Below are 23345 nucleotides of genomic sequence, written 5' to 3'. Positions count from 1 at the left end.
CAGTAGGGAAGGGGATTAGGGAATTCCTCCTAATTTAGTGTCATCTGAAAATTTGATATGCATGCCCTGTGGGACCCCATCTGTCACTTCTCTCCAGGATGAAGAGGAGCCATTGGTGAGCATCCTTTGAGTTCGGCCAGTCAACCAATTAGAAATCTATTTAACAGTTGCATTGTCTAGCCCACATTTTACAAGCTTCTTTGCAAGAATATCATGGGGGACCTTGTCAAAGGCCTTACTAACATCAAGATATGCAATATCCACAGCATTCCTTTCATCTACTAAACTGATAATTTTATTTTAAAAAAGAGAAAAATCAGATTTGTCTGGCATGACTTGTTTTTCAGCAACCCATGTTGACTTTTTGTGATTATGGCATTCCCTTCTAAATGTTCAAAGACTCTCTGTTTAATGATCTGCTCTAGAATCTTTCCTGGTATTGATGTCAGACTAACTGGACAATAATTGTTGGGATCCTTTTTTCCCCTGCTTTTTGGGGACATCTGCCCTCCTTCAGTCTGATGGGACTACTCCTGTTCTCAAGGAGTTCTCAAAGGTTATTGCCAATGACTCCTATATTACCTTTGCCAGCTCTTTTAATACCCTTGGATGACAGATCAGGCTACAGAGGGAAGAAAGGAACTGGAGGGACAAGTGATCCCAGCTGCCAGAACCTTTCAAAAAGCAAACAGCAGCCAATTTAGGGAAGGTGTTGGCAGCCAGGATACCAGGGAAAGGGACAGGAGCAGAGTCACTGCCTACTCCAAGCATGTGACTGCCTGGGAAGTAGAAGGGATCTACGGCACCAAGGCAGCTGTGACAGCTCAATTGAGGGCTTACTGACAGGTTTTGCTTATCAGTGAAAAGTATACAACAGTAACAGATTGAATCAGGGACGTAGCCGGTGGGGGGTTGGGGGGTCCGGACCCCACTTCAGGTGTGAGCATGTTCAAGCTCCTTCCTCCTCCTCCCCTCCATCAAAACCGTGGAGGACTCAGATGGAGGGGGAAAGACAGAAGTCGCAGGGAGGGAGCAGGGAGGCTCAGAGAGAGGGAGAGGGAGGGAGGGGGATGGGTGGGCGGGGGTCCCTCTCTCTGACTTCTTTCCCTCTGTTTTCCTCTCCATCCAAGTCCTTCCACTCCTCCTCCTCGCTATTGCCAGAAAAAGGTCTACCTTCCTGGGGAAGGGGAGGAGGAGGGGGAAGAAGAAGAAGGGAAGGAAGACAGGCAGGAAAGAAAAAAAGAAGGAATAAGGATAGGATGGGAGGGAGGGAAAACTAAAGGAAGGAAGGAAGGAAGGAAGGCTCTAAAAGGAAATATAAAAGAAAGAAAAGGTGACTTCTGACTTTCCTTTCAGCAGTTATAGCCATATACAATAGAGTTTAATAATAATAATAATAATAATAATAATCTCTTATCAACTACAGGTTGAGTCTCCCTTATCCAAAATGCTGAAGACTAGATGTATTTTGGAGTTGGGACCCAAGTCCAACCATTAAATCCATTTATGTTTCATACGCATCTCACAGAAATAGGCCGAAGATAATTTAATACACAATATTTTTAAAATCATTTTGTGCTTCTATACACTGAGCTGTCAGCAAAATCCTGGGACCACATCAATAATTCAGTAATTCATCTAAAGTTTCCTTTAGTTGGGGTCAGACCAGATGCTCTCATGGATTTTGGAATAATTCAGATTTCAGAAGTTCAGATAAAGGAGACTCCGACTCTACTATGTACATTTCTTCTGATAATGAACTCATGTTTTCAAAAACAGTAATTTCTGGATTTTTACAACAACAAAAAACAGGAGGGTCCATGATGCAAAAAAGCAAGACGCTTCCTTCCAGCTTTGTTTTTTTCTCTTTTTTAAAATAAAAATAAAATAAAATACAGTTAATTGGCCCCTTTTCAGATGTCAATGGGGATGCTTTGACTGAGAGTCCCTGCATGGCAGAATGGTGTTGGACTGGATGGCCCTTGGGGTCTTTTCCAACTCTATGATTAATTAATTAATTAACATAAGGAATCAATCTAAGTGGGTCACCAATGAAATGTTGGCTGCAAAGGTCTGGGCCTCTCTGCCCTCCTGCCTTGTAAGCAAAGTCCATTGGCAGACCTCTGGGTTTTACTTTGCAAGGAGTTTTTATTTTCTTTATTTTCACCTTTTTAAAGGAGTTTTCCCCAAATTCTGCCAGATGATGAATCGGGGCTGTTGAGTCCTATGGCCCTGCTCCAGGCAATGCCAGACTGCAAGTCCCATCATCCATCAGCACCACAGACTGCTGGGAACTGCAGTTTAATAAGGCTGCACACTGCAGAAAAAATCCAGTTCGACACCATTTTAATGCTATGGAAAATCCTGGGATTTGTAGTATGTTGTGGCACCAGAGCTCTCTGACAAAGAAGGCTAAATGTCTCACAAAACTACAATACCCAGATAATTATTATTATTTTTATTATTATTATTATTATTTTCTTATATCCCGCCTTTCTCCCAATATACGGACTCAAGGTGGCGATTTTCCATAGCATAGATGGCACCCCCATTACATAATTATAACACTCTGATCCTACTATGATTTTAAGTATTTTTAAAGTTATACAGTTTTAAAGTTATAAAGCCTTATAATGCAAGCCATGCACTGATGGACTATTGCACTATAATTTTTTATTGATTGATTTTATATCCTGCCTTTCTCCCAAAATAGGATTCTCTTAAAGGGGTTTGTTTTTTATAAAAAGAAAGGAACGTATTATTGTAATGTGTCTTGGAATTTAAAAGTTATGAGAGAGAGAGAGAGAGAGAGAGAGAGAGTATGTCTTGGAATTAAAAAATTTTTTGTGTGTGTGTGTGTCTTGGAATTAAAATCCCTCTTAGAAATGAGAATGAAATGTTGTGTGGATGCAGCCTGGGTTCTTAGCTCAGCTCAGAAGTTGGAATGCAGTGTCTCAAAGCATGAACAGAATGCCTCTGAGCATGAACAGAGTGGCTGCTGCTCATTGCTTGAGCAGCTACACTTTGCTTCATCGACCTGAATTTATCTGATGTAAATGCCTTCAGAGGAAGGACTCAGTTTGCATCTGCACTGACAAAATAATCCAGTTTGATGCCACTTTAACTGCCCTTGGCTCCATGCCGTGGAATGCTGAGATTTGTAGTTTGTTGCGGCATCTGACAGAGATGGCTAAACAGCTTCTCAAAACTACAAATCCCAAGATTCCATAGCACAGAGCCATAATGGAAGTTAAAGTGGTGCCATCCTGAGGTAAACGCTCCCTCTTTCTGTGTCTTGGGGGGGTGGGGTCTCTTAGCCTCTCAAAATGATGGCACTTAGTCTGGACTCCCCCTCCCCAAAATCCTGGCTACGTCCCTGATTGAATGTAAAGTAGCAGCAGGATGGACAAAATGTTGTGCAGTATGTAGCAAGCAAAAGCACATATCCTGTTAAAATTCCATTTTTAGCCTCATGATAGAGCCTTAAAGACTTTCCTTGATGCCTTTCACATGGTAATGTTGCCATCCATGCTGTTATCTGACATTTCATGTTTCCTGGTTAGATGCAGTACCTTACATTTCTCCCTGTTGACATTCACTTTGATAGTTTTGTTAGTGTTGGTCCAACTTTCTAATCCATTATAGTCATTTTGGATTCTGATCCTGTCCTCTAGGGTATTAGCTATCCCTCCGAATTTGATGCCATCTGCAAATTGCTTGCCCTCTATACCATCATCCAAATTGTTGATAAAGGTATTTAATAGCACTGTCCCAGGCCAGAACCCTGTAGTATTCCAGTAATCACTTCTCTCCAGGATGAGGAGATGCCATTATTGAGTACCATTTGGGTTTGGTTAGTCAACCAACTACAGGTCCATCTAACAATTGCACTGTTTAGCTCAAATTTTATTAGCTTTTTTGCAGGGGTATTATGGGGGACCTTATCAAAATCTCACTCCAATCAAGATATGCTACATCCATTGCATTTCCTTCATCTACCAAATTTATAACTGTAAGTCCATAAAAGAGCTAAGATTATTCTGGCATCACTTGTTCTTGAGAAATCCATGTTGAATTTAAGTGATCATGGCATGCCTTTCTAAGTGCTTACACATGTCTGTTTCATGATCTACTCTACAATCTTCCCTGGTATTGATGGCAGGCTGACTTGACAGTAGTTATTAGGATCCCTGTCCCCTCCCCCTTTTTTTAAAGAAGGGTACCACATTTTCCCTCCCCCAGTCTGGTAGGACTTCTCTTGTTTGCCAGGAATTCTCAAAGACTGTTGCCAGTGGTTCTGAGATGACTTCTGTCATTTGGCCCTAAAGACTTGACTTCATTTAGAGTAGCCAGGTATTTCTGCACTATCTCTAACTACAGTGGACCCTTGCATTACGCGGGGGATCCATTCTGGGACCCCCCTCCCCTAAGGCAAATTCCGCCTATACTCAAGCCCCATTCATTTAAATGGGACGTGCTGCCCCTTGCGCCCCCATGGCTTGAGCGTGTGTATAACGCGGGCGCACTGGCTTTTCCCAACTGCATCATTTGCTCCATTTCACCCAGATTGAGCACTGTTTTTCTTTTGGTAGAAGATCGAGGCAAAGATGGCTTTGAGTAGTTCTGCCTTTTTTTCTGTCCCTTGTTCACATTTTGCCATTTTCCCCATGCAATGGGCCTACCATTTCCTTGTTCTTCCTTTTGATACAGATGTAATTAAAAATGTCTTTATTGTTTTTAAATTCTCTAGGAAGCTTTAATTCATTTAGCACTGTAGCTTTTCTGACTTTTATTTTACCTTTAAGAAACTCTGATCAGAAACTTTTCAGTAATCCTGACAACTCCCAATATTTTCCTAAATTTATTGAAATTAGCTCTCATAACATTAGCGACTGCGCTTGACTTCTTTCTGCTGTATAACAAACTCCAGGACAACATGATCGCTCCCACTTATGGATCCTACCCCATTAACCAGATTCATCATTGTTGGTTAGGATAACATCTAAAATAGCTGATCCCCTAATTACCACTTCAACCTTCTGGACAATGAAGACTCACCTCAACCATATGGAGGGGTCTGCTTTGCAAAGGACGACTTGGGGGAGTGGACACTGCTTTCTCTTTCCTCCATGAGGCTGTGCGGAGGAAAGCTTGACCTCAGGGTCCTGCTGGCCTCGTTACCCATGGCCTGGGAGTGTACAAATGGGCTGGGTCCACATGCCAGCCTCCATTTGGAGCTTGGCAGTTTATTGTTTGCAAGGCAAGTGAAGAATTTGTTAGACTTTAAATTTCTGGCAGAATTTGACTCCTGAGTCCTGACAAACATCAGGATACTTGAAATCTCCCATTACTACTACATCTCTCCTTTCTGAATTGTTTGGTCACCTGATCCAGGAAGGAAATTCGTTGTGCAGGGTCAGCTCCTGACAGTGACTGCCCTCCAGGGTGGTCCTTCCTTTTTAGAACCACAGTGTTACCACTTATGTACACTACATACATTATGAACACTTCAGTGCCCTTATACTTCACTCCAAAACCCACAGCTGATACGGTGGTCACCAAGGGTATATGATGGCTATGCTGCGGCGGAGGCTGCCCTCCCCTCTCCTCCCCCACAACACATCCACTCAATAGCCTGATGCAGTTATTTGCTTCAGCAGCACCACTAAAAGAGAAGTTGACTGCTATAGGGTTCAAGAGGAGGGGATTTAATGCCACAGGAATGAGATACACACAGACACAGACGTGAGGGAGAGATTCTGCAGTGTCAGAAAGGGCAGAACCTTTTTAACTATACACGTAGTAGAGCTTAATGGTGTCTTGATTTTTTGACAGTGACTCAAAGGAAGATTTCCCAAAACTTTATTCTTACAGGAGGTGGACACTGCCTAGAGAGAGAAATTCAAACTGACTAATCAAATCCTGGGATGGCCTGATCATAGGTCTTCCCCATGAGTCCAACCTGCACCTGCATGGAGTCAAGGGGGAAAAGAGTGAAGGGTAAGAATGAACCTGGGATGTGGAACAATGCAGACTTTTGCTGCCTTCAGATACCTCCTCAGGAATGAGGGAATCTGGTTATGCACTTTGTTCAGAGGTGTTTTTATAAAGGGAAAGGACGGTTGGGTTGGTCACACACCTCTGTATTTAAGTATAACAAAAAGCTTTCAAAGTAATTACACTGCTGATTACAATCATCTAAAAAAACTAAGAGTCATTAGCACAGCTTTGTCTCTTGATCAGCAAGAAATACTATGATCTGCCGGAATTGGTACACTCACAACTGCTGTACTTGGATTTTTATAACACTAGATGTAGCCTGTTGTGCAACTGCAGACTTGTCAAAACATATAAATCCAAAAGAGGGAAAAGACAGCTTCATGTGTATGGAATTAGCTCTGAAAAAATTAACTGCATGCAAAAGATAAGCCTAGGCTTTCTTCAATACAGCTTGCCTGATGCCGAAGGTGTCTAGTATCCTTACAGTGTTCCCCTTAATGAAATCAATAACTTAAATTGTCCTCAAGGGAGCCAAACATAATGCAGCTGGAAATCATCAAAACGCACAACTGTGGGTTGACATAGTCAAAGCAAAAGTCATTTAAGGATACTGATATATTCCCGCCAAATGACATGGGTGGGGAAAAGGAAGGAAAATCTTACATTGTTGGAGAAGCTGCAAAAGATTAATTCCCCGCCCCCTTTCCAGTACATCTACCATCTTGCATACACTGTAAGAGTTCCACTTTGTTGTAAATGGATATTATTAGAAAGCTGTGAAAAGCTTGGAGGAAAGGAGGAAAAAACACTTTTTCAGTATGCTCCTACCCATATTCACTTCAATTTGACAGCCCTATTCAGAGCCAGAATTAAAGCTGACTGAAAGATACCCTGCAATATTATCAGGAAGGAGGAATGGAGCTAGTGAAGAGGCTACAAACCCCTCTTCCTTTTACAGTATAGATGTAGATTTCAAAAAGTTGGAGGGTTCTAGGACTAACTCAGAGTCACAAAACCGATCTTGAGGAGTGAGTCACACACACTTTCAGAGCTTAGCACAGCTGATGAAATTAATACATGTCTCCTTCATATGCTGCTGTTATTCTCATTTCACAGGTATAATGGTTCAGAACATAAAATGACACTGAAGATCAGTTTTAAGAGTCTTCTTTCCATTCCACCAAGGTTACACAAATTCTTATAAACTAAAAGCAGGTGTCCAGGATGGATACTACATGCAGGTGTAATGCACTGGTGTTGCCCTGAATCTGCCAATTGGTTCTCATCCCCTAATTAAAATGTAATTGTTTAGCACAAATTCCCACTGTTATATAGCACAGCAGCCTGCTTGACAGTTTTCCCAGTTGTGCAGTGGGCCCTTGGTATCCACTGGGGTTTGGTTCCAGAACTCCCTCTGGACACCAAAATGTGTGGATGCCAAAGTCCATTAAATACAATGGGGTAGTAAAACGGTGTCATTTATATAAAATGGCAAAATCAGGCTTTGCTTTTTGGATTTTTTAAAAATATATATTTTAAACTGTGGATGCTTGAATCCACAGATAAAGAATCTGTGGATACAGAGGGCTAACTGTATCTTCTGCTTCCATCAATCAGCTGTCTCCACTGGATTAAAGCAAATTTTAAAAAATGGACTGATTATATAAATAACTGTTACTGTTAGATACAAATACAAATTACAGTTGTAGGTATGCCATTGTGAGATCTCATGTTTACTTGTACATCACTTTCATCAATATTTTCATCATCATCATCATCATCCAAACAAAGAGTCCTAAAACAAAAAGATGCTGGATGCAATAAACAAAATACATAAAAGTAATGAAAAAATGAATGACACATGGAGTGAAGAAACATATGAAGATGAACCCCAAATTCTATAAAGCAAAGTGGAAGCTGCAATAAGAGTAATTGGAAAAAATAAGTCACCAGGAAGAATATTAGAATAATAGAGTTGGAAGGGACCACAAGGGCCATCCAGTACAACCTCGTACCATGCCGGAACTCAAAATCAAAGCATCCTCAACAGATCACAGAATCATAGAGTTGGAAGAGATCACAAAGACCATCCAGTCCAATCCCCTGCCATGCAGGAACTCTCAATCAAAGCATACCCAACAGATGGCCATTCAGCCTCTGTTTAAGGACTTCCAAGGAGGGAGACTCCACCACTCTCCAAGGGAGCGTGTTACACTGTCAAACAGCCCTTATTGTCAGAAAATTCCTCCTAATGTTGAGGTGGAATCTCTTTTCCTGTAGATTGCATCCATTGTCCTGGGTCCTGTCCTCTGGAGCAGCAGAAAACAAGCTTGCTCCCTCCTCAGTATGACATCCCTTCAAATATTTAAACTTGTTTACAAGTTAAATGGCATGCATCAGCAGGCATTCTTATTTAAAAAGTAACTATCTAGACAAGGTAAGAAGTAATTGGGCCTGAACAGACAGGCCAAAATAAAGCTGCTTCGGCTCACTTTGGAGGTATGCTGTTCAGATGACACATGCATCTTAAGAGGCCAAAAGCTGCACCAAAGCTGCGCTCCAGTCCTTAGGACTGTAGCGTGGCTTTAGCATGGCTTCTGGTCTCTTAGGACACATACATCGTTTAAATAGCATACCTCCAAAGTGACTCGAAGGAGCTTTATTTTGGCCTGTCTGTATGGGCTCAATTGTGTTGTTATTTGTGGCAGATCGCTCAGGGCTCTACAGGATGTCTGAATGGGATTTGAAGCAACCCCTTAGCAGAAAAACCTGATTATATTGTTTTAAAACACTCATGGGGGAAAGGAGGGTTTCTCCTGGGATGGAGAGGAGGCTTTTTGTTTGTTTCTGATTAAGAATTTTTCTTAACCCCCTGTATTAGTGAGAACCATCTCATAGAAGAAACTGTATTTTTTTAGTTTCTTCCCTTTAACAGACATCTCTCCTATGAAAGAAGGGAAGGAGAGGGGAGCCAGCTCTCCTGAGGCTAGCTGACTGAGGTTCCCTGTGTGGAGCTTGGTTGGTCACATTAATCCAATATATCTATCACCCCATATGAGATGATTTTTTAAAAAAAGATCTTCAATGGTGACTACAGATCCACTGAGTGACCAGAGAAGGGAAGTATTTTTCTCCTTTCATGAGTCCCCCTGATCATTAGACTTTAAACAAATCTGTATTGTTAAAGCCCTTTGCTCTTACTGAGAAGTGCTAAGGCTGACACTAGTTTGCACAAGGAAGGTTAGAACCATGTGCTCATCTTGTGTCTTAGGCTGTCCCAGCTAAGGCAAAGAGGCTCTGGCCCTAATGGAGGCAGGGATGGAGGCCCATGAGGAGGAAAGAAAAGTCATCATGTGGGTTTTATGGGTAGCCCCCCCCCATTGAATTAGTTTCCAGGCATCTCCTCTGCCCTGGTAAAAATGGGGGCGGGGAGCGGGCGTGAAACAGGACAAACCTGAGGAGGGAGAAGTATTGTGCAGACTCCAAACTAATGGACTAACAGTAATAAAATGAACACCAGAAATGTTAACCAGTATGTCTTGTAATCTGAGCCCCCCGCCCTGTTGCTGTGGGGACTCTCCCCTCCTTTATTTGCCCCATCAAGGGAGGCTGCCTGTGCAGTAGCTTCTTCCAGGCACTGAGGAAATTGCTCTTAAGTTAGCAGTGACTGAAGACCATTGGTAACCATGGGTAGATAGCTGCATTTGGCCTGTAGTGTAGCCCTGATATTCACAGGGCATTTTGTTTTATTTATGCTTGAGACAGACCCAACTTCAAGCTGGGGTTTAGAAGCTTAGCCCTTTAAATCTCAGACAGACTTTATAGTAACCTGGCTGCATTATAGAAGCTGGCTTGCTTCTCAACTCCCTTCCCACTTGCAGTGGTAGCTGGGAAGGGCAGTGGGGGCTGCTGTGGGACATGGCTCCCCATTTACCTGAGATATGTCCGGCTCCTGAGAAAGGATCAACTCTGATGGAAAGGAGAGGCCAAGGGCCCCAACTGCTCTCCTCAAGAGCTCCACAGTTTGGGGCAGGCTAATGCAATTGGGGGTGTAGGGAACCCTCTCCCCATCCTTCCCACAAGTGTTCACCCCCCTTTTTTGAGGAAGGAATGCAGGAGGATTTGTATCCATGTGCTCTCTCAGAAAATCACAGAGTTGGAAGAGACCCCAAAAAGGGCCATCCAGTTCAACCCCATTCTGCCATGTAGGAACTCTCAATCAAAGCATATCTAACATATGGCCCTCCAGCCTCTGTTTAGAAGTGGGTGGCAGAGGCCATGCTCCCTCTGGTGAGGACATGAAGCCATTTTTGCTTTTTATGGAATGCTCTGTGGCAGCCAAAAAAGACAATTTTAGAATTGGAAGATTCAGCCCCTGCTGGGCCCTGTATAGCTAGCTTCTTTTAAAGCCATGCAGCCAAGATGTCCACTGTGCATGCCAGAGAAGGAGTCATTTTCCTCCTTTCACATCATCTCATTATAAGAATCAAAAGGGAATGTGCAGGAACCCTGGCAATACTACCATGTGTTTCTCAGGCTGCAATAGGATCTCCCAAAATTGTTGGGTGTTGGGTGCCATTGGGGCCAGAGATGGGAAGGAAGGGGGAGACCAAGAGCTTATCCCCCCATCTGCCCTCCTGGCAGAGTCCCAAAACTTATGCTAGGCACAGAGCCTGCAATGGCAATGGCAGAGGCCTCCTGGCAATGCCTGCCCTAAGTGAGGTCATTAGAACTGGCAAAGGTTCCTTGCTGGCTGGAGAGAGAGGGCCCCTGGTACTCACCCCTGATCCTATGTCTTCTGGCTGGCTTTCCTCTCTGACCTTGGCCCTGTTTCAGGCTGGGCAGAGGTACTGCAGAGAAACTCTTTCTCATGGCTTTTGGCTGGCCTGTCCTCTGAAACCTGGTCCTAAACGGGCTGGGCAGAGATGATGAGAAGGGAAGTTTCCATGACTTCTGCCCAGTTTCCTCACTGATCCCTGGCCCTAAACGGGCTGGGCAGAGGTGATGTGGAGAAACAGAGACATGGAGGGGATACCCCTCACCATCTGTTCCTATGGCTCCCATGTGCTGCAAAGCTGTTTGTAGATATCTCCTATGCTCCCACTATGAAAGGGGGCAGCTTTGGAGGAGAGTCATTGGCAAAGCCAAGACCTTTCTCCAATCCTGGGAGCCCTTGCCATATTAAGTCTTTCTTCATGCTTTCAAGGCAGCAAGAGAAACGAAGAGAAGAAAAGGACTGGAGTGGCTGCAGTGAAGAAGTTGCAAAGCAACAGCAAACACATCCTACTGGCTCTCCCTCTGAAGCTGGCTCCCTCTGTTGAGCTAGCAGACCCTGAGCTAGGGAAGCCTGAGCTAAGGATGATCCTTAACCTGTGCTCTTGGGGTCCTCTGCCATAACCACCACCAAGGAAGGGGGAAAAGGCAGGGGAGAGGAGAAGAAGGGAAGACCAAGAAAACTCTCAAACCGCTTTCGGAGAAAAGAATAACTTCTCTGGCTCGAAGAGACACATCCTGCTAGGAGCATAGGCAGAAACAAAACTGGGGCCCAGGGGAGCTAGCTCCTCCCTATATAGGGGGATGGTCTTTGTTCTATTGTCCCTGCCTACAGGAGCAAATTGGGAGGCACTAACCAGGAATATAGGAGGTTGGGACCCTGTCTGCTGGGAAATAGAGGGCATGCTTATCAAGAGAAGATATTCCAATTGAACTGCTACAATGCACAGAGACAGAAGCAACTCTTGCGCTAACTAATATATGCCAGTAAATAGTGAAAACAAAATGGTGGCCAACAGACTAGAGATGATCAATCCACAAAAAAGATTGCAGCAACTATAGGACTATAGCATTAATCTCCCATGCAAGCCAAATTTTGCAACATAGATTCCAATCATATATGGAAAGAGAAATCCGAGAGGCTAAGTGGGATTCAGGAAAAGAAGTGGCACTAGGGACCACATTGCAAACATACCATGGCTAAAGGAGTGTACAAAGTAATTCCAGAAAAATGTGCTTCATAGACTACAGCAAAGCATTTGACTGCATAGATTACTGAAAGATATGGTTGGTCTTAAGGACATGGGAGTACCACCATATCTGACAGTCTTGATGAGAAATCTGTACTCAGGACAAGAAACTACTGTTAGAACAGAATTCAGAGAAACAGAATGGTTCCCGATTGGCAAGGGAGTCAGACAAGGCTGCATTCTATCATCCTATTTGTTCAACTTGTACACAGAAAATATAAGAAGAATATGGCTAGACTCAGAAAAAGAGGAGCGAAGACAGGAGGAGGGAACATCAACACTCAAAGATATGTGAATGAAACAATATTAACAGCAGAAAAGATCACATGAAAACATGAAGAGGCTGCTGGCAAGAAGCTTTTTGACACTCCTTTTTTGGCTGGCTTTTCCCAACCACGCATGCGCTCCAGGTTGCTTCTGGCTGCTCTGGGGGTGTGCACAATCTGCATGCCCCACCCCCAAAATAGTCAGAAGCCACACTGTACTGACTGTCTGTTTCAGGTCTAGGGCAGCTATGAAAGAACTAGACAAGATCCTATAAAGATAGAAAAATGAACAATAAAGTTAGAATCATACAAACCACTGTATTCCTCATCACCATGAATGGATGAAAAAGCTAGACAGTGAAGAAAGCAGATATGAAGAGATCAGCTCGTTTAAGATGTGGTGTTGAAGAGTGCTGAGGATACTGAGGACAGCCAAAAGGACTCACAAACGGATCCTAAAATAGATGAAGCCTGAAATCTCCTTGGAAGCCAGAATTATCAAATTGAAGCTGTTGTACTTTGGCCACATAATGAGAAGGCATGACTCATTAGAAAAGACAAGAATTCTAAGAATAGTAGAGGGAAGTGGAAAGAGAGGAAGACCACATGCCAGATGGACATTTAAATTTACAGCGCTTCATAAATAAAGGTTAATAATAATAATAATAATGGACAAACCGAATCAGAGAGGTCTCAAGCACTCATTTGCAGGAACTAAGCAAAACAATGGAGAATAGGGGGTCTTGGAGATGTCTCATCCACAGGGTCACAATGAATCGGGGTTGACTCAAGGACAGCTAACAACAAGAACAACACAATCAAGAATTTGGTGCAGGAAGAAATATTAGGCCAGTAACCTTAATCCAGCACTGGCTCCCTGTCAAAATTCTTTGCTATCATGACTATTGCCATTTTTTCTCTCCCTGCTGTCACTTCCACATAATTGGTAACTCTTTGTTGCATTTTCATAACACTCTATACAGCAGCTGAATCGACTTCACATTTCACATCCAACATTTTCAACAAATATTTTTAAAAAGCAATTACATGAGAATTCATGATGTATTACAAAGGACGGTTTGTATGTTAAACAAAGTACATAGATGGTCTTTGAGAAATCCTTTCTATTCTAGTAAAGTATGATTCACAGACACAAAGAACTTTAGAAAACAGATTTCTGGAACAAATTTTCAACTATTAAAGAACTGCTGTCTGACTTTAGCATTAATGATAAAACAGTTTCTCTTATATAATTCGATCTCTACTTGAATACACTTCATTTCAAACGAACCAAGAGTTTTCTTGAAATAAAAGCATGAACATATAGGTGGGAGGATGTTCTGCTTTAGTATCACATATCCCACCCTTTAAAGTGTTATGCACGTCTGTGCACATCTTCTGGACTTTAGATCAAAAGATTATTCACTTTAAAAGCTGCATGCTATAGCCTGGTTGACATGTGTGTCTTGATCTCCATTTAATATACTCTAAAAGCAACATGCATTCATTTTATCCTCAAAACAATCATGTCAAGAAAAAGCATTTATTGGTGCAATGACTCAGTTTTTTGGGGGAGGTGTTTACCCTTCAGCAACATAGAAAATAGTGGAAGAGATTGTCACTTAACACAGTTTGCCTATAAGAAACCTCCAAGATAGAATGCAAAGGTGGAATAGTTTTTTTGTGGGTTTTTCAGGCTATGTGGCCATGTTCTAGCAGAGTTTCTTTCTGATGTTTCGCCAGTATCTGTGGCTGGCATTGATGCCAGCCACAGATGCTGGCGAAATGTCAGAAAGAAACTCTGCTAGAATATGGCCACATAGCCTGAAAAACCCACAAAAAACTATGGATGCTGGCCAAGAAAGCCTTCGACTTTACATTCAAAGGTGGAATGTTTAAAATTCAGGGCAAATTCACAGAAACCAAAAGGAAGAAAGTGCTTCCACATCAAACGTTTACTTTGGAACTGCCACTCCTTTGTTTACTCACTTTCAGCAAACATGTCTCAATCAATTCACTGTTTTCCTATGCATTTTTTCTCTCTTTGCAAACTACAGAATATTTTGAATGAACAACAGCTCAAACCCTGCAAGTATACATTTCTAAATAGAAGTATTCTTGACAGTAGCACCTTAGGTGGCGAAGTGTATAACGACTACATTCCTGGTTAGCACCACATTCCCACTCAGACCTTCACTCCTAACACAGTTGCTTCCCATATATTACTTGTAATGGAAGATATGGAAACTGCCAATACTCGAAGCACTCCAGCTCTCTTGTACAATCTACTCTACAATGCGCTCAACACACTTTAATCTGTTCAGAAAAGCTATGTCGAGAACCGCTTGTAAACTGAAAACATCATGTCTAAAGACAGACCTCTAGGAAGGTTTGAAATCATTTTTTCTAGTGGTGATGGACCTAAAGCTATGTTGGGTGAAGTGGGTATCACATATGCAACTGTCTCAAAAGATATTTACATAACTTAAAATTTAAGAAGTTATTCCATTCAGTAGTTAGATCTATGACATACAATGATCTTCCCTTTGTTGCCACACTCATCAATCAGGACTGAAAGAAAGAGCATGTTTACTTCCCAGTGAACAATTAGGCATGATGCAGCCTCCACAGTTATTCCTTATATTTCCATGAAAGTAAAACTAGGTATTTCTTGTTTCCTTTTCAAATGAAAACTGCGTGGTGTATTCCAAATGGAGCAGAACTTTGCAGCTGCAGTCTCTAGAGACTGCGACTCTGGTGCTTCTGGAATAATGTGATGTTAACAGCACATGAAAACAGAGCCCGAGTAAATGAATTATTTTACCAGCTCACATTTCCGTCAACAGAGCAACAGATGCACAACGCACATTTCCTAGCTTTGGAGCTGCCTACTTTTCATCTGCAACTGTTTTGTGATCAAGAAACAAACTATGACCAGAACAGGAAGAAACAACACATGTCTGGCCCCACTCAATGGCAACTGCAATTGTAATGTTAACTAGAACACTGAACAAAGAACATCAAATACAAGTCTTCAAAACTGTCTGCTAGCAAGAACATGCATATACACTATCCTTGCTAAAGCATGTATTTTAAGTTGTGAAGCATCACCAAACTGTAGTGTCTAAGGTCACACTACTATTTTCTTTGGAATATATACCTGAATAAACAGAAGAGTATAAATTTCGCTGAACAGTTTTTAAAGGAAAGATCTCAATGGAGGAAAAAAAACACTAATACCAAAAGAACACTTTTTCTCCTAGCTCCTCAAATCCAACATTACAGTTTAGTGCTCCTCTACAATTCCACTGCTACTCTGGTTCCTCCATTCTTTTTCTACCCACTAGTCATTCTGATAAAATTAATATTTTTGTTCTATCTATATGTCACTCTGTTGATTTAATAGGGTTGGCAAACACAGTCAGAATTTGATTAAATTAATACCCCTCTCACAAGAAAATAGAACCATATACTGTATAATCCTGTTAAGCAAAGTATGCTGGAATGCACTCTGGAAGCAAGACTGGTCTTCCTTTAAATAAAGCATTCCTTAAAGTGTTGTTTTTTAAACTGTGTTTGAAGAAATGTCAGGTTCTTGTGAATCAAAGTAGATAGAACATTGTGTCTAGTACAGCAGCATCAGTGGATTGAGTTTCGGCACATAATTTCTTTGCACCAACAATGAAATTCTCTAGTGGTGATGATGGCTGAGGATAAAAGACAGGTAGTATGACATTTTGTCTCAAATAAAACTGAGATACCACCTTGGACAAGAAGAAACTATCAGGATGAAGAACCACCTTATCATGATAAAGATACCACAAGCCTTTTAGAAATCTTTTCATTACAGGCTTGGAAAAAGTCATGAATAAGTCTAGTTCAGACATGCCCCCAAGTCAGAAGTATGAGTGTGAAAGCTTGATTGGACAAGGGCTTCTCATGCTGAAGAACATAAGCCTGATTGAGTGCATCTGTCAACATGTTGTTCATCCAGTGCCCCAGGAGATGGCAAAAGGTTGAATATGTCTCCTGATGCACCAGTTCCAGAGCATAATCGCAAGATCCAGAAAAGTGGACAAATTAGTGCCTCTTTGTTTATATAACATATTATGGTAGTATGTCAGTATTTTCTGAGATGACTTGCACTATCCCATTTTACAGATGACTTTTGAAAGCACAAAAAAGCTTGATAATGGCTAAAAGTTCCAAGGTATTGATATGAAGACAAAATTCCACACAGTGAGCACCCATCAGATGAGGAAAGCATTGGTGGTGACTAAATGGGATGGATCAGGGTAAAAAATGGCATTCTGAAGTTTGAGAGATGGGTGCACCAGAGCAAAGAAAGTAGTATATGGGGTACTTCTTTGCAAAGCAATCTCTTGCATTGGGGATCGTGCAATAATAATAATAATAATAATAATAATAATAATAATAATAATAGGAGGTTTTATTTATATACCGCCCAATCACTGGGAATCCAAGCGGTTTACAACAAAGGGGATAACATACTGCACTGAATGGACTGAATGCACCTAAGGAATCAGTGTTGAAGAGGACAAAATTTGAGATGGGCCAAGTACGTGACTCTGTTGCCAATGCCAAGAGCCCAAAAAGTCTCTATAGAGGCAACACTGACTGGTATGGATGTTCCAAGACTTTGTACATTCTGTCCTTCATTGTGTGTGCTCTGTTGAATGCAAGATAAACTCTTCCTGTGGTCAAATCTAACATGGCTCCTATAAAGTCTAGGACCCTTGTGGATTCCAAAACAGACTTTTGGAATTAAGTCTTGCCTAGGTCTTGAAGAAGCAAAGTCTGATGAATATCTTGACATAGCTTTGTCTTGCAGGGCGCTATCAGTAACTGATTGCCCAGGTATGGATAAATCTGAACCCCTTCAGTTCTGAGGAAGGAGACCACTACTGTAAAGCTTTCAGTGAAGACCCTCGGTGTGTTGAGAGACTGAAGGCAAGGACCTTGTATTGGTAATGACCATGTCCAACAGTCAAGTAAAGAAATTTGTGGTACTGAGATCTCATCATGATGTGGAAGTGTGTATCATGGAGGTTTATAGATGCAAACCAATCTCCTTTGGGGAGAAATTGTAGAATAGAATGCAAAGTAATATTTTGAATTACAGTGGGCCCTTTGTATATGCAGGGGATCCATTTCACAGCCCCCCCCCCCCCCCCCCGTGTATGGGAAAAACCGCAGGACCTCAGGTCCCATTGATTTCAATGGTGGTGCGCTCCCATGGGCACGAGCGCCATTTTGTTCCCTCCCCCCCAGCTTGCTGTCTGCTTGAGTTCAAATCTGTGTACGGCAAGCCTGTGTATGGGTTGGTTGGTCTGTACTTCAGCCAGATAGTAGACCCTGTAAAGGTCCAGAACGGTACTGAGTCCTTCTTGTTTCACAAACCTGAAGTACCTAGAAAAGAAGCCACCTCTCTTGCACTGATCTGGAATCTTTTCCACACCATCCTTCTGTAGCAGAATAGTAATCTGATCTCAGAACTCTTGAAGAAAGGGTAGCATAAATATTCCTCCAACTGGAGGAATATTTGAGAATCCTATGGTGTGACCCATACAGATTATAGTTAGAACCTAAGAGTCCATGGTGATGTTTTACCTGGTGTTGAAATGGCAGTATAATTTAGGTTCCTGGGATGGTAAAGGACCCAATAGACGGAACATGGGAGATGGTGACACCCTTTGTATAGAGTCACATGTGTGGACCAATGGTTAGTATACTAGAATATTCCTCAAAATACTTTACAATTTGTGAGGGCTCCCCAACTGACCAATCAAGGTAAAGATCATTCCCTGAAAGCAGAGAAAGTGAAATCCATGATCTTCAGGCAAAGTTAGAGAAATGCGCCATCTGCTGACAAGAAATAGAATGAACATACAATGCAATTTCAATGTACAGTTGGCCCTCCGTTTTTGAAAGGGATCCATTACAGACCCCCTGGAAAAACAGAGGCTTGCGCTTATTCAAGCCTCACAGGCTTGAATGGAGCACGTCCTATTGTGCGCGGCAAGGGCATACACACCACTGCAAATAGCGGAGGTCATCCCTCCACATATATTCAAGGCCACGGATCTCAGATCCATGCGTTAGGAGGGGTGACTGTAATTTAACTCTTTGTGCAGTTTAATACATGAGGTGCAGTAAGTATTTTTTTTCAATTCAAACAAATACAGTGCACTGCGCCGGAGGAAGCCTTGGCGCGCAAAGAAGAAGTAATGGGGCATGCATTACTTCTAATGGGCCTCGAGCATATGCGTTTGTTCTCCTATGCAGGGGGTGGGTGGGTCTGGAAAGGATCCCCCGCATAAGGGAAGGGCACACTGTATAATATATTTGTTCAAATAGCGCTAGGATTTTATTTAGAATTATTACATAAAAAGGAAGCTCCATTACAGAAATAAATGCATAATATCAGCTTAATGTAAAAATCCAGTTCTGCCAATGCTTACACAATGTTGTTGTGTAACATTACTATTACTATTGTTATTAACTTTACTTTCCCCCAAACCTGAGGTTCAAAATTGAGACTTTCAAACCTCTGCCTGTATAAACTGACTCCCTACCTCGCTGTGACAACTTGAAGTCAAAGGAAACTGCTAACCTGATCTCTGATATGCTGTAGCACGACCACAGCAGATGGTATTACAACTATACAAGTCAGCAAGCAAGGTCTGACCCAGCTATACTCTCTCATCCATCCAACCTTTCGTGTGAGCCCAAACAGTTATGCCTGCTAGCATTTTGTAAGTTCTTTGGCATTGTTTTCTTTTGCTTCATCCTTTAGATCCTTTGTTACATGCCCCTAAGTTTTCCCCTCATCTTATCCATGGGTCATATCAAAATTGATAATTTTGGTTACCAAACCAGCCAAGACTCACTATGGTCATCAATGCTCTCGTCTCCTTGATGCAACACTTAAAAAAAATCTAGGTCATCTTTAGGGACACAAATCTTACATTATGTTTTTTTCAAATCCCATATAATAAAATCCTTTCCAATAATCCAATAGAAAAAAGTAGTAAAACCAGTTAACACTATTATTTGCTGAGCTGATGGCAGTTCACTATACACATGTCCACAGAGGTGGGGAATGTGACTTCTCTTCCTCATTAGTCAAATTCAGGCCTGTTACAGACAGCCAAAATAAAGCTGCTTCGAGTCACAGTGGAGGTATGGTTTTTCAATGATGCATGCATCCTAAGAGTCCAGAAGCCACACCAAAGCCACACTCCAGGCTGGAGCATGGCTTTGGTGCGACTTCTGGACTCTTAGGACACATGCATCATTGAAACACCATACCTCCACTGTGACTCGAAGCAGCTTTATTTTGGCTGTCTGTGGCCTGTTACAGACTGCCAAAATAAATCTGCTTCGGGTCTCTTTGGAGGTATGCTATTTAAATGATGCATGGGTCCTAAGAGTCCGGAGGTTGTGCCAAAGCCACACTCTATTCCTAAGCACTGGAGTGCAGCTTTGGTGCAGCTTCCGGATTCTTCGGATGCATGCATCATTTAAACAGCATACCTCCAAAGAGACCCGAAGCAGATTTATTTTGGCAGTCTGTAACAGGCCTGTAACAGGATTCTGTGTTTTCAAATAAGCCTGGACTATAACTTTCTTTCTCCCCAAGAAACTTAAAGAAATGTAGATTTGGGAAAAGACTAGATTTTAAGCATTCTCAAGAAATATTAATTGGGTTAAGAAAAGATAAAAATGAACATATCCTAAATTTTTGGAATGAACTAAATAAGCACTTCACAAAATGGAAAAGACTAAACAGAGTATACTTACCCTGCGAAATGATACTATATAAAATGTATCTCCTCTTCTGTGAATTGCATCAAAGAAATCCTGGTAATTCCGTAATGAAGCATAATAAACCTGTAACCCATTCCCTGAGTTCCTGTTGAAATACAGGAGAAGACATTGTTGGAAATAAGAACCACTGGCTTTCAGAAGACAACAGATTAAATGAAATAAATGAACACACTATTCAACAGATCATTATTTCACAAACACTCTTCAAATATCTGGATGTCTGGACAGCGTGCTTTACTGTATCTCTGATTTCATTGTGCAAAGCTAGATTCTAGTAACACAGGATTTCTATCATTTGGGGGGAAATTGTGAGCCCTCACAGCAGTAGTAAATAACTTGGAAATATGGTTAATGTACTGAGGAAAAGCAAATTCAGGGGTGGAAACTGGCTTTCAGAGATGTAAGAGCCAGTTTTCTAATACTAGTGTGAGGAAAAAATCTGCATAGTATCAATACACAGATGAGACAGAGGTATCAGAAAAGAAGGTTTAGATTTCACTGGAAGTGTAGAACATTTTGGGAGATGAGACTGGTTCCACACTGAAATGTAAAAATAGAACCCATACTGCTAATGTTTTAACAACACTAAAAAGGGAGCAGAGCAATCTTTAACATTAACCTGCATGTAAACGAACACAGAAGAATTGGTTCAGCAATTCATCCCTCAACACTAGGATGATCTAAATGCAGAGTCCTCAAACCAAGGGGACAGAACAGGAGTGGATAATGTAGAGACAATCATGTAATAAAAAAACACAACAGGAAAAAAAAACACATGCAAAAGAGAGAGAAAGTAATAACATACATAAGAATCTTTATGCAAATTGTATTGCATAGCCAATACAATTAATGTTAATACACACAAATATGACTAGTATTACAAAAGAACACAAATCTAGTGAGTGAAAACTGCAGGTACCCACGTTGGTTCACCTGAGCAGCACATATACCTTTGTTGTTGTTGTGTGCCTTCAAGTCGTTTCTGACTTATGGTGACCCTAACATGGTGAACCTATCACCATGGCAAGATATGTCCAGCGGAGGTTTGCCATTGCTCTCCCCTGAGGCTGAGAGCATGTGACTTGGGCAAGATCACCCAGTGAATTTTATGGCCAAGCTGGGAATCTAATCCTGGTCTCCAGTCATCATCCAACACTCGGAGCCAAGTGGGCGGAGCTACCCAATGTTAGGATGCTTGGGCTCTTTCTCTGCTGGGAAATAATATACCGTGCTGGCTCAACACTTTCGGTACCAGAAAGGTATTTATAGCTGCACCTGGGTGGGCAGGATGTTAGGACCTTCGTTTGCTGGAAATGGACATATCATGGGTAAGTACCAATGTTCGTTTTCCCAGCAGACAGGGTCCCAACCTCCTGTATTCTGGGATTTACAAAAGCCCTCTTGAACTGGGAGGGAAGTGCTGCTAGGAGGCTGTGGCCCCTGACACAATCTGTTGGAGGACCCTCCTTCCAAATGACACCTCAGAGGACTGAGACACGTTCAGTTTGCAATGTCTTATGAAGGTCGAAGGTGACTTCCATGTGGCTGCCCTGCAAATTTCTGAAAGGGAGGTGCTAGTGGTTGAGTGCGCCATCACCCCCTCGGGTGGAGTGAGATCAAGAGTTTGGTAGCTCTCCTGAATACAAGACCTGATCCACCTAATCAGAGTCGAGACCGATACCTTGCACCTCAAAGAGCCCGGGCAAAAGGAAATGAACAACGCCTCGGATGACCTGAAGGTTGAAGTCCTCTTGATGTAGATTTTGAGGGCTCTGCGCACATCCAATGTGTGCCAGGTCTTTCTCAAGTCCTTCTTAGGACTGGGGCAGAATGAAGGCAGGAGAATGTTGTGTGACACGTGAAAGGCTGAGTTGACCTCAGGCACAAAGGTAGGGTCTGGACGAAGGCACACTGAGTCTGGCCTAAAAATACACAAGTCTTTACGAACCAACAGGGCTCCCAGCTCTGATACCCGTCTGGCGGAGGTAATGACCATGAGGAAGTTGACCTTGAGGGAGAGGTGTTTGAGGGAGGCCTCCCGAAGGGACTTGAACGGCCCAACACTCAGCACATTTAAGACCGTGTTCATGTCCCAAGTTGGAAAACAATGTCTGGTGGGCTGGGCCCTGTTGGAAACTCCCCTCAACAATGTGAGGAGGGGTGCCATTCTAGCCGCTCTCTTATGGAGCAGAACCAACGTGATGGCAGACACCTGCCTTATAACCGTGTTGGATCTAAGTCCCTTTTAATGCCATCTTGGATGGACTGTAGCAGGTCAGCCACTGAAAACCTGACGCAGTCGATGAGAACTTGTCTAAAAGTTGGATTAGGTGATCAATCAGAATAGAACCTGATCTAATCTGGACCTATACCAGCTTCCACCCTATCACTGATCACCTTGTCAACTGGTTATAGCAATGAAGGTGATTTAACTTGTAGCAATGAAGACTTACCACTCTGTAAGAGGAATGTTAATGTCTGACCACCAACTAACATCTCAAAACAATGTGCCGTTCTTTACTGGAACAACTGTGTACCTGAGTAAAATAAGACTAATTCCATGGTTAGGCAAGGGAGACACTGGATTAACCTTTATCTGTCAGACATTGGTGAGTCCATGCAGAAGTGTGGATGCACTCTGTGTTAACAGGGCCTGTTGTCAGAGTTAAGTCTGGTATCATCTGAGGATGAACTTGTCTAGAGGCTTCAAAAATCGCCCAACTCCATGTAGCAGACTATCATCAACCTATAGGAAGGCTGAGGGGTCTCTCAGCTGAATGAACTGCTGATTAAGGAATCATGAAACGGTAACTGAGGACTTGGCATGGATAATCCTCTGGTATCTAATTTCGAGGAGAGAGCTTTCTCCACAAAATAGATCTGTCAAAGGAAAGCAAAGCTAAATTTAAAATAGAATAGTGGGCCCTCGATATGCACTGGAGTTGGTTTAATGACTTTGCATGGATACCAAATCCATGGAATCTCAAGTCACATAAAATATAATGGCACAGTAAAATGAAGTCTATAATTTAAAATAGTAAAATCACAGTTTGGTGTTTTTTGTTTTGTTTTTTGGAATATATACACACACACACACACACACTTACAAGCTGTGGGCATATAGGTGGCTGGTGTAAGTCCCTATATGGAGCTGTATGGTTTATTAAATCTGAACACATGTGCTAGCAGAAAACAAGGCATAGGC

At 42.1% G+C, this 23345-nt stretch overlaps 1 protein-coding gene across 2 annotated transcripts in view; it reads right to left on the bottom strand.

Annotated features, from left to right (window-relative positions):
• The window catches only part of ATF6 (activating transcription factor 6), a 134248-nt gene that overhangs the window by 64427 nt on the left and 46476 nt on the right, over positions 1–23345 (bottom strand). For both annotated transcript variants that reach the window (XM_089516008.1, XM_089516009.1), the window contains one exon: positions 20114–20225. In XM_089516008.1, coding sequence (XP_089372134.1) covers positions 20114–20225 — 112 coding nt within the window. The remainder of the gene's footprint in view (positions 1–20113; positions 20226–23345) is intronic.

This window comes from Sceloporus occidentalis, unplaced genomic scaffold, assembly GCF_023333645.1.
Source record: "Sceloporus occidentalis isolate IW3139 unplaced genomic scaffold, rSceOcc1.0.p SCAF_3, whole genome shotgun sequence".
In the NCBI taxonomy this organism is placed as follows: domain Eukaryota; kingdom Metazoa; phylum Chordata; class Lepidosauria; order Squamata; family Phrynosomatidae; genus Sceloporus; species Sceloporus occidentalis.
Note: the sequence above shows the minus strand (reverse complement) of the source record. Positions and strands in the feature narration are given on the sequence as shown.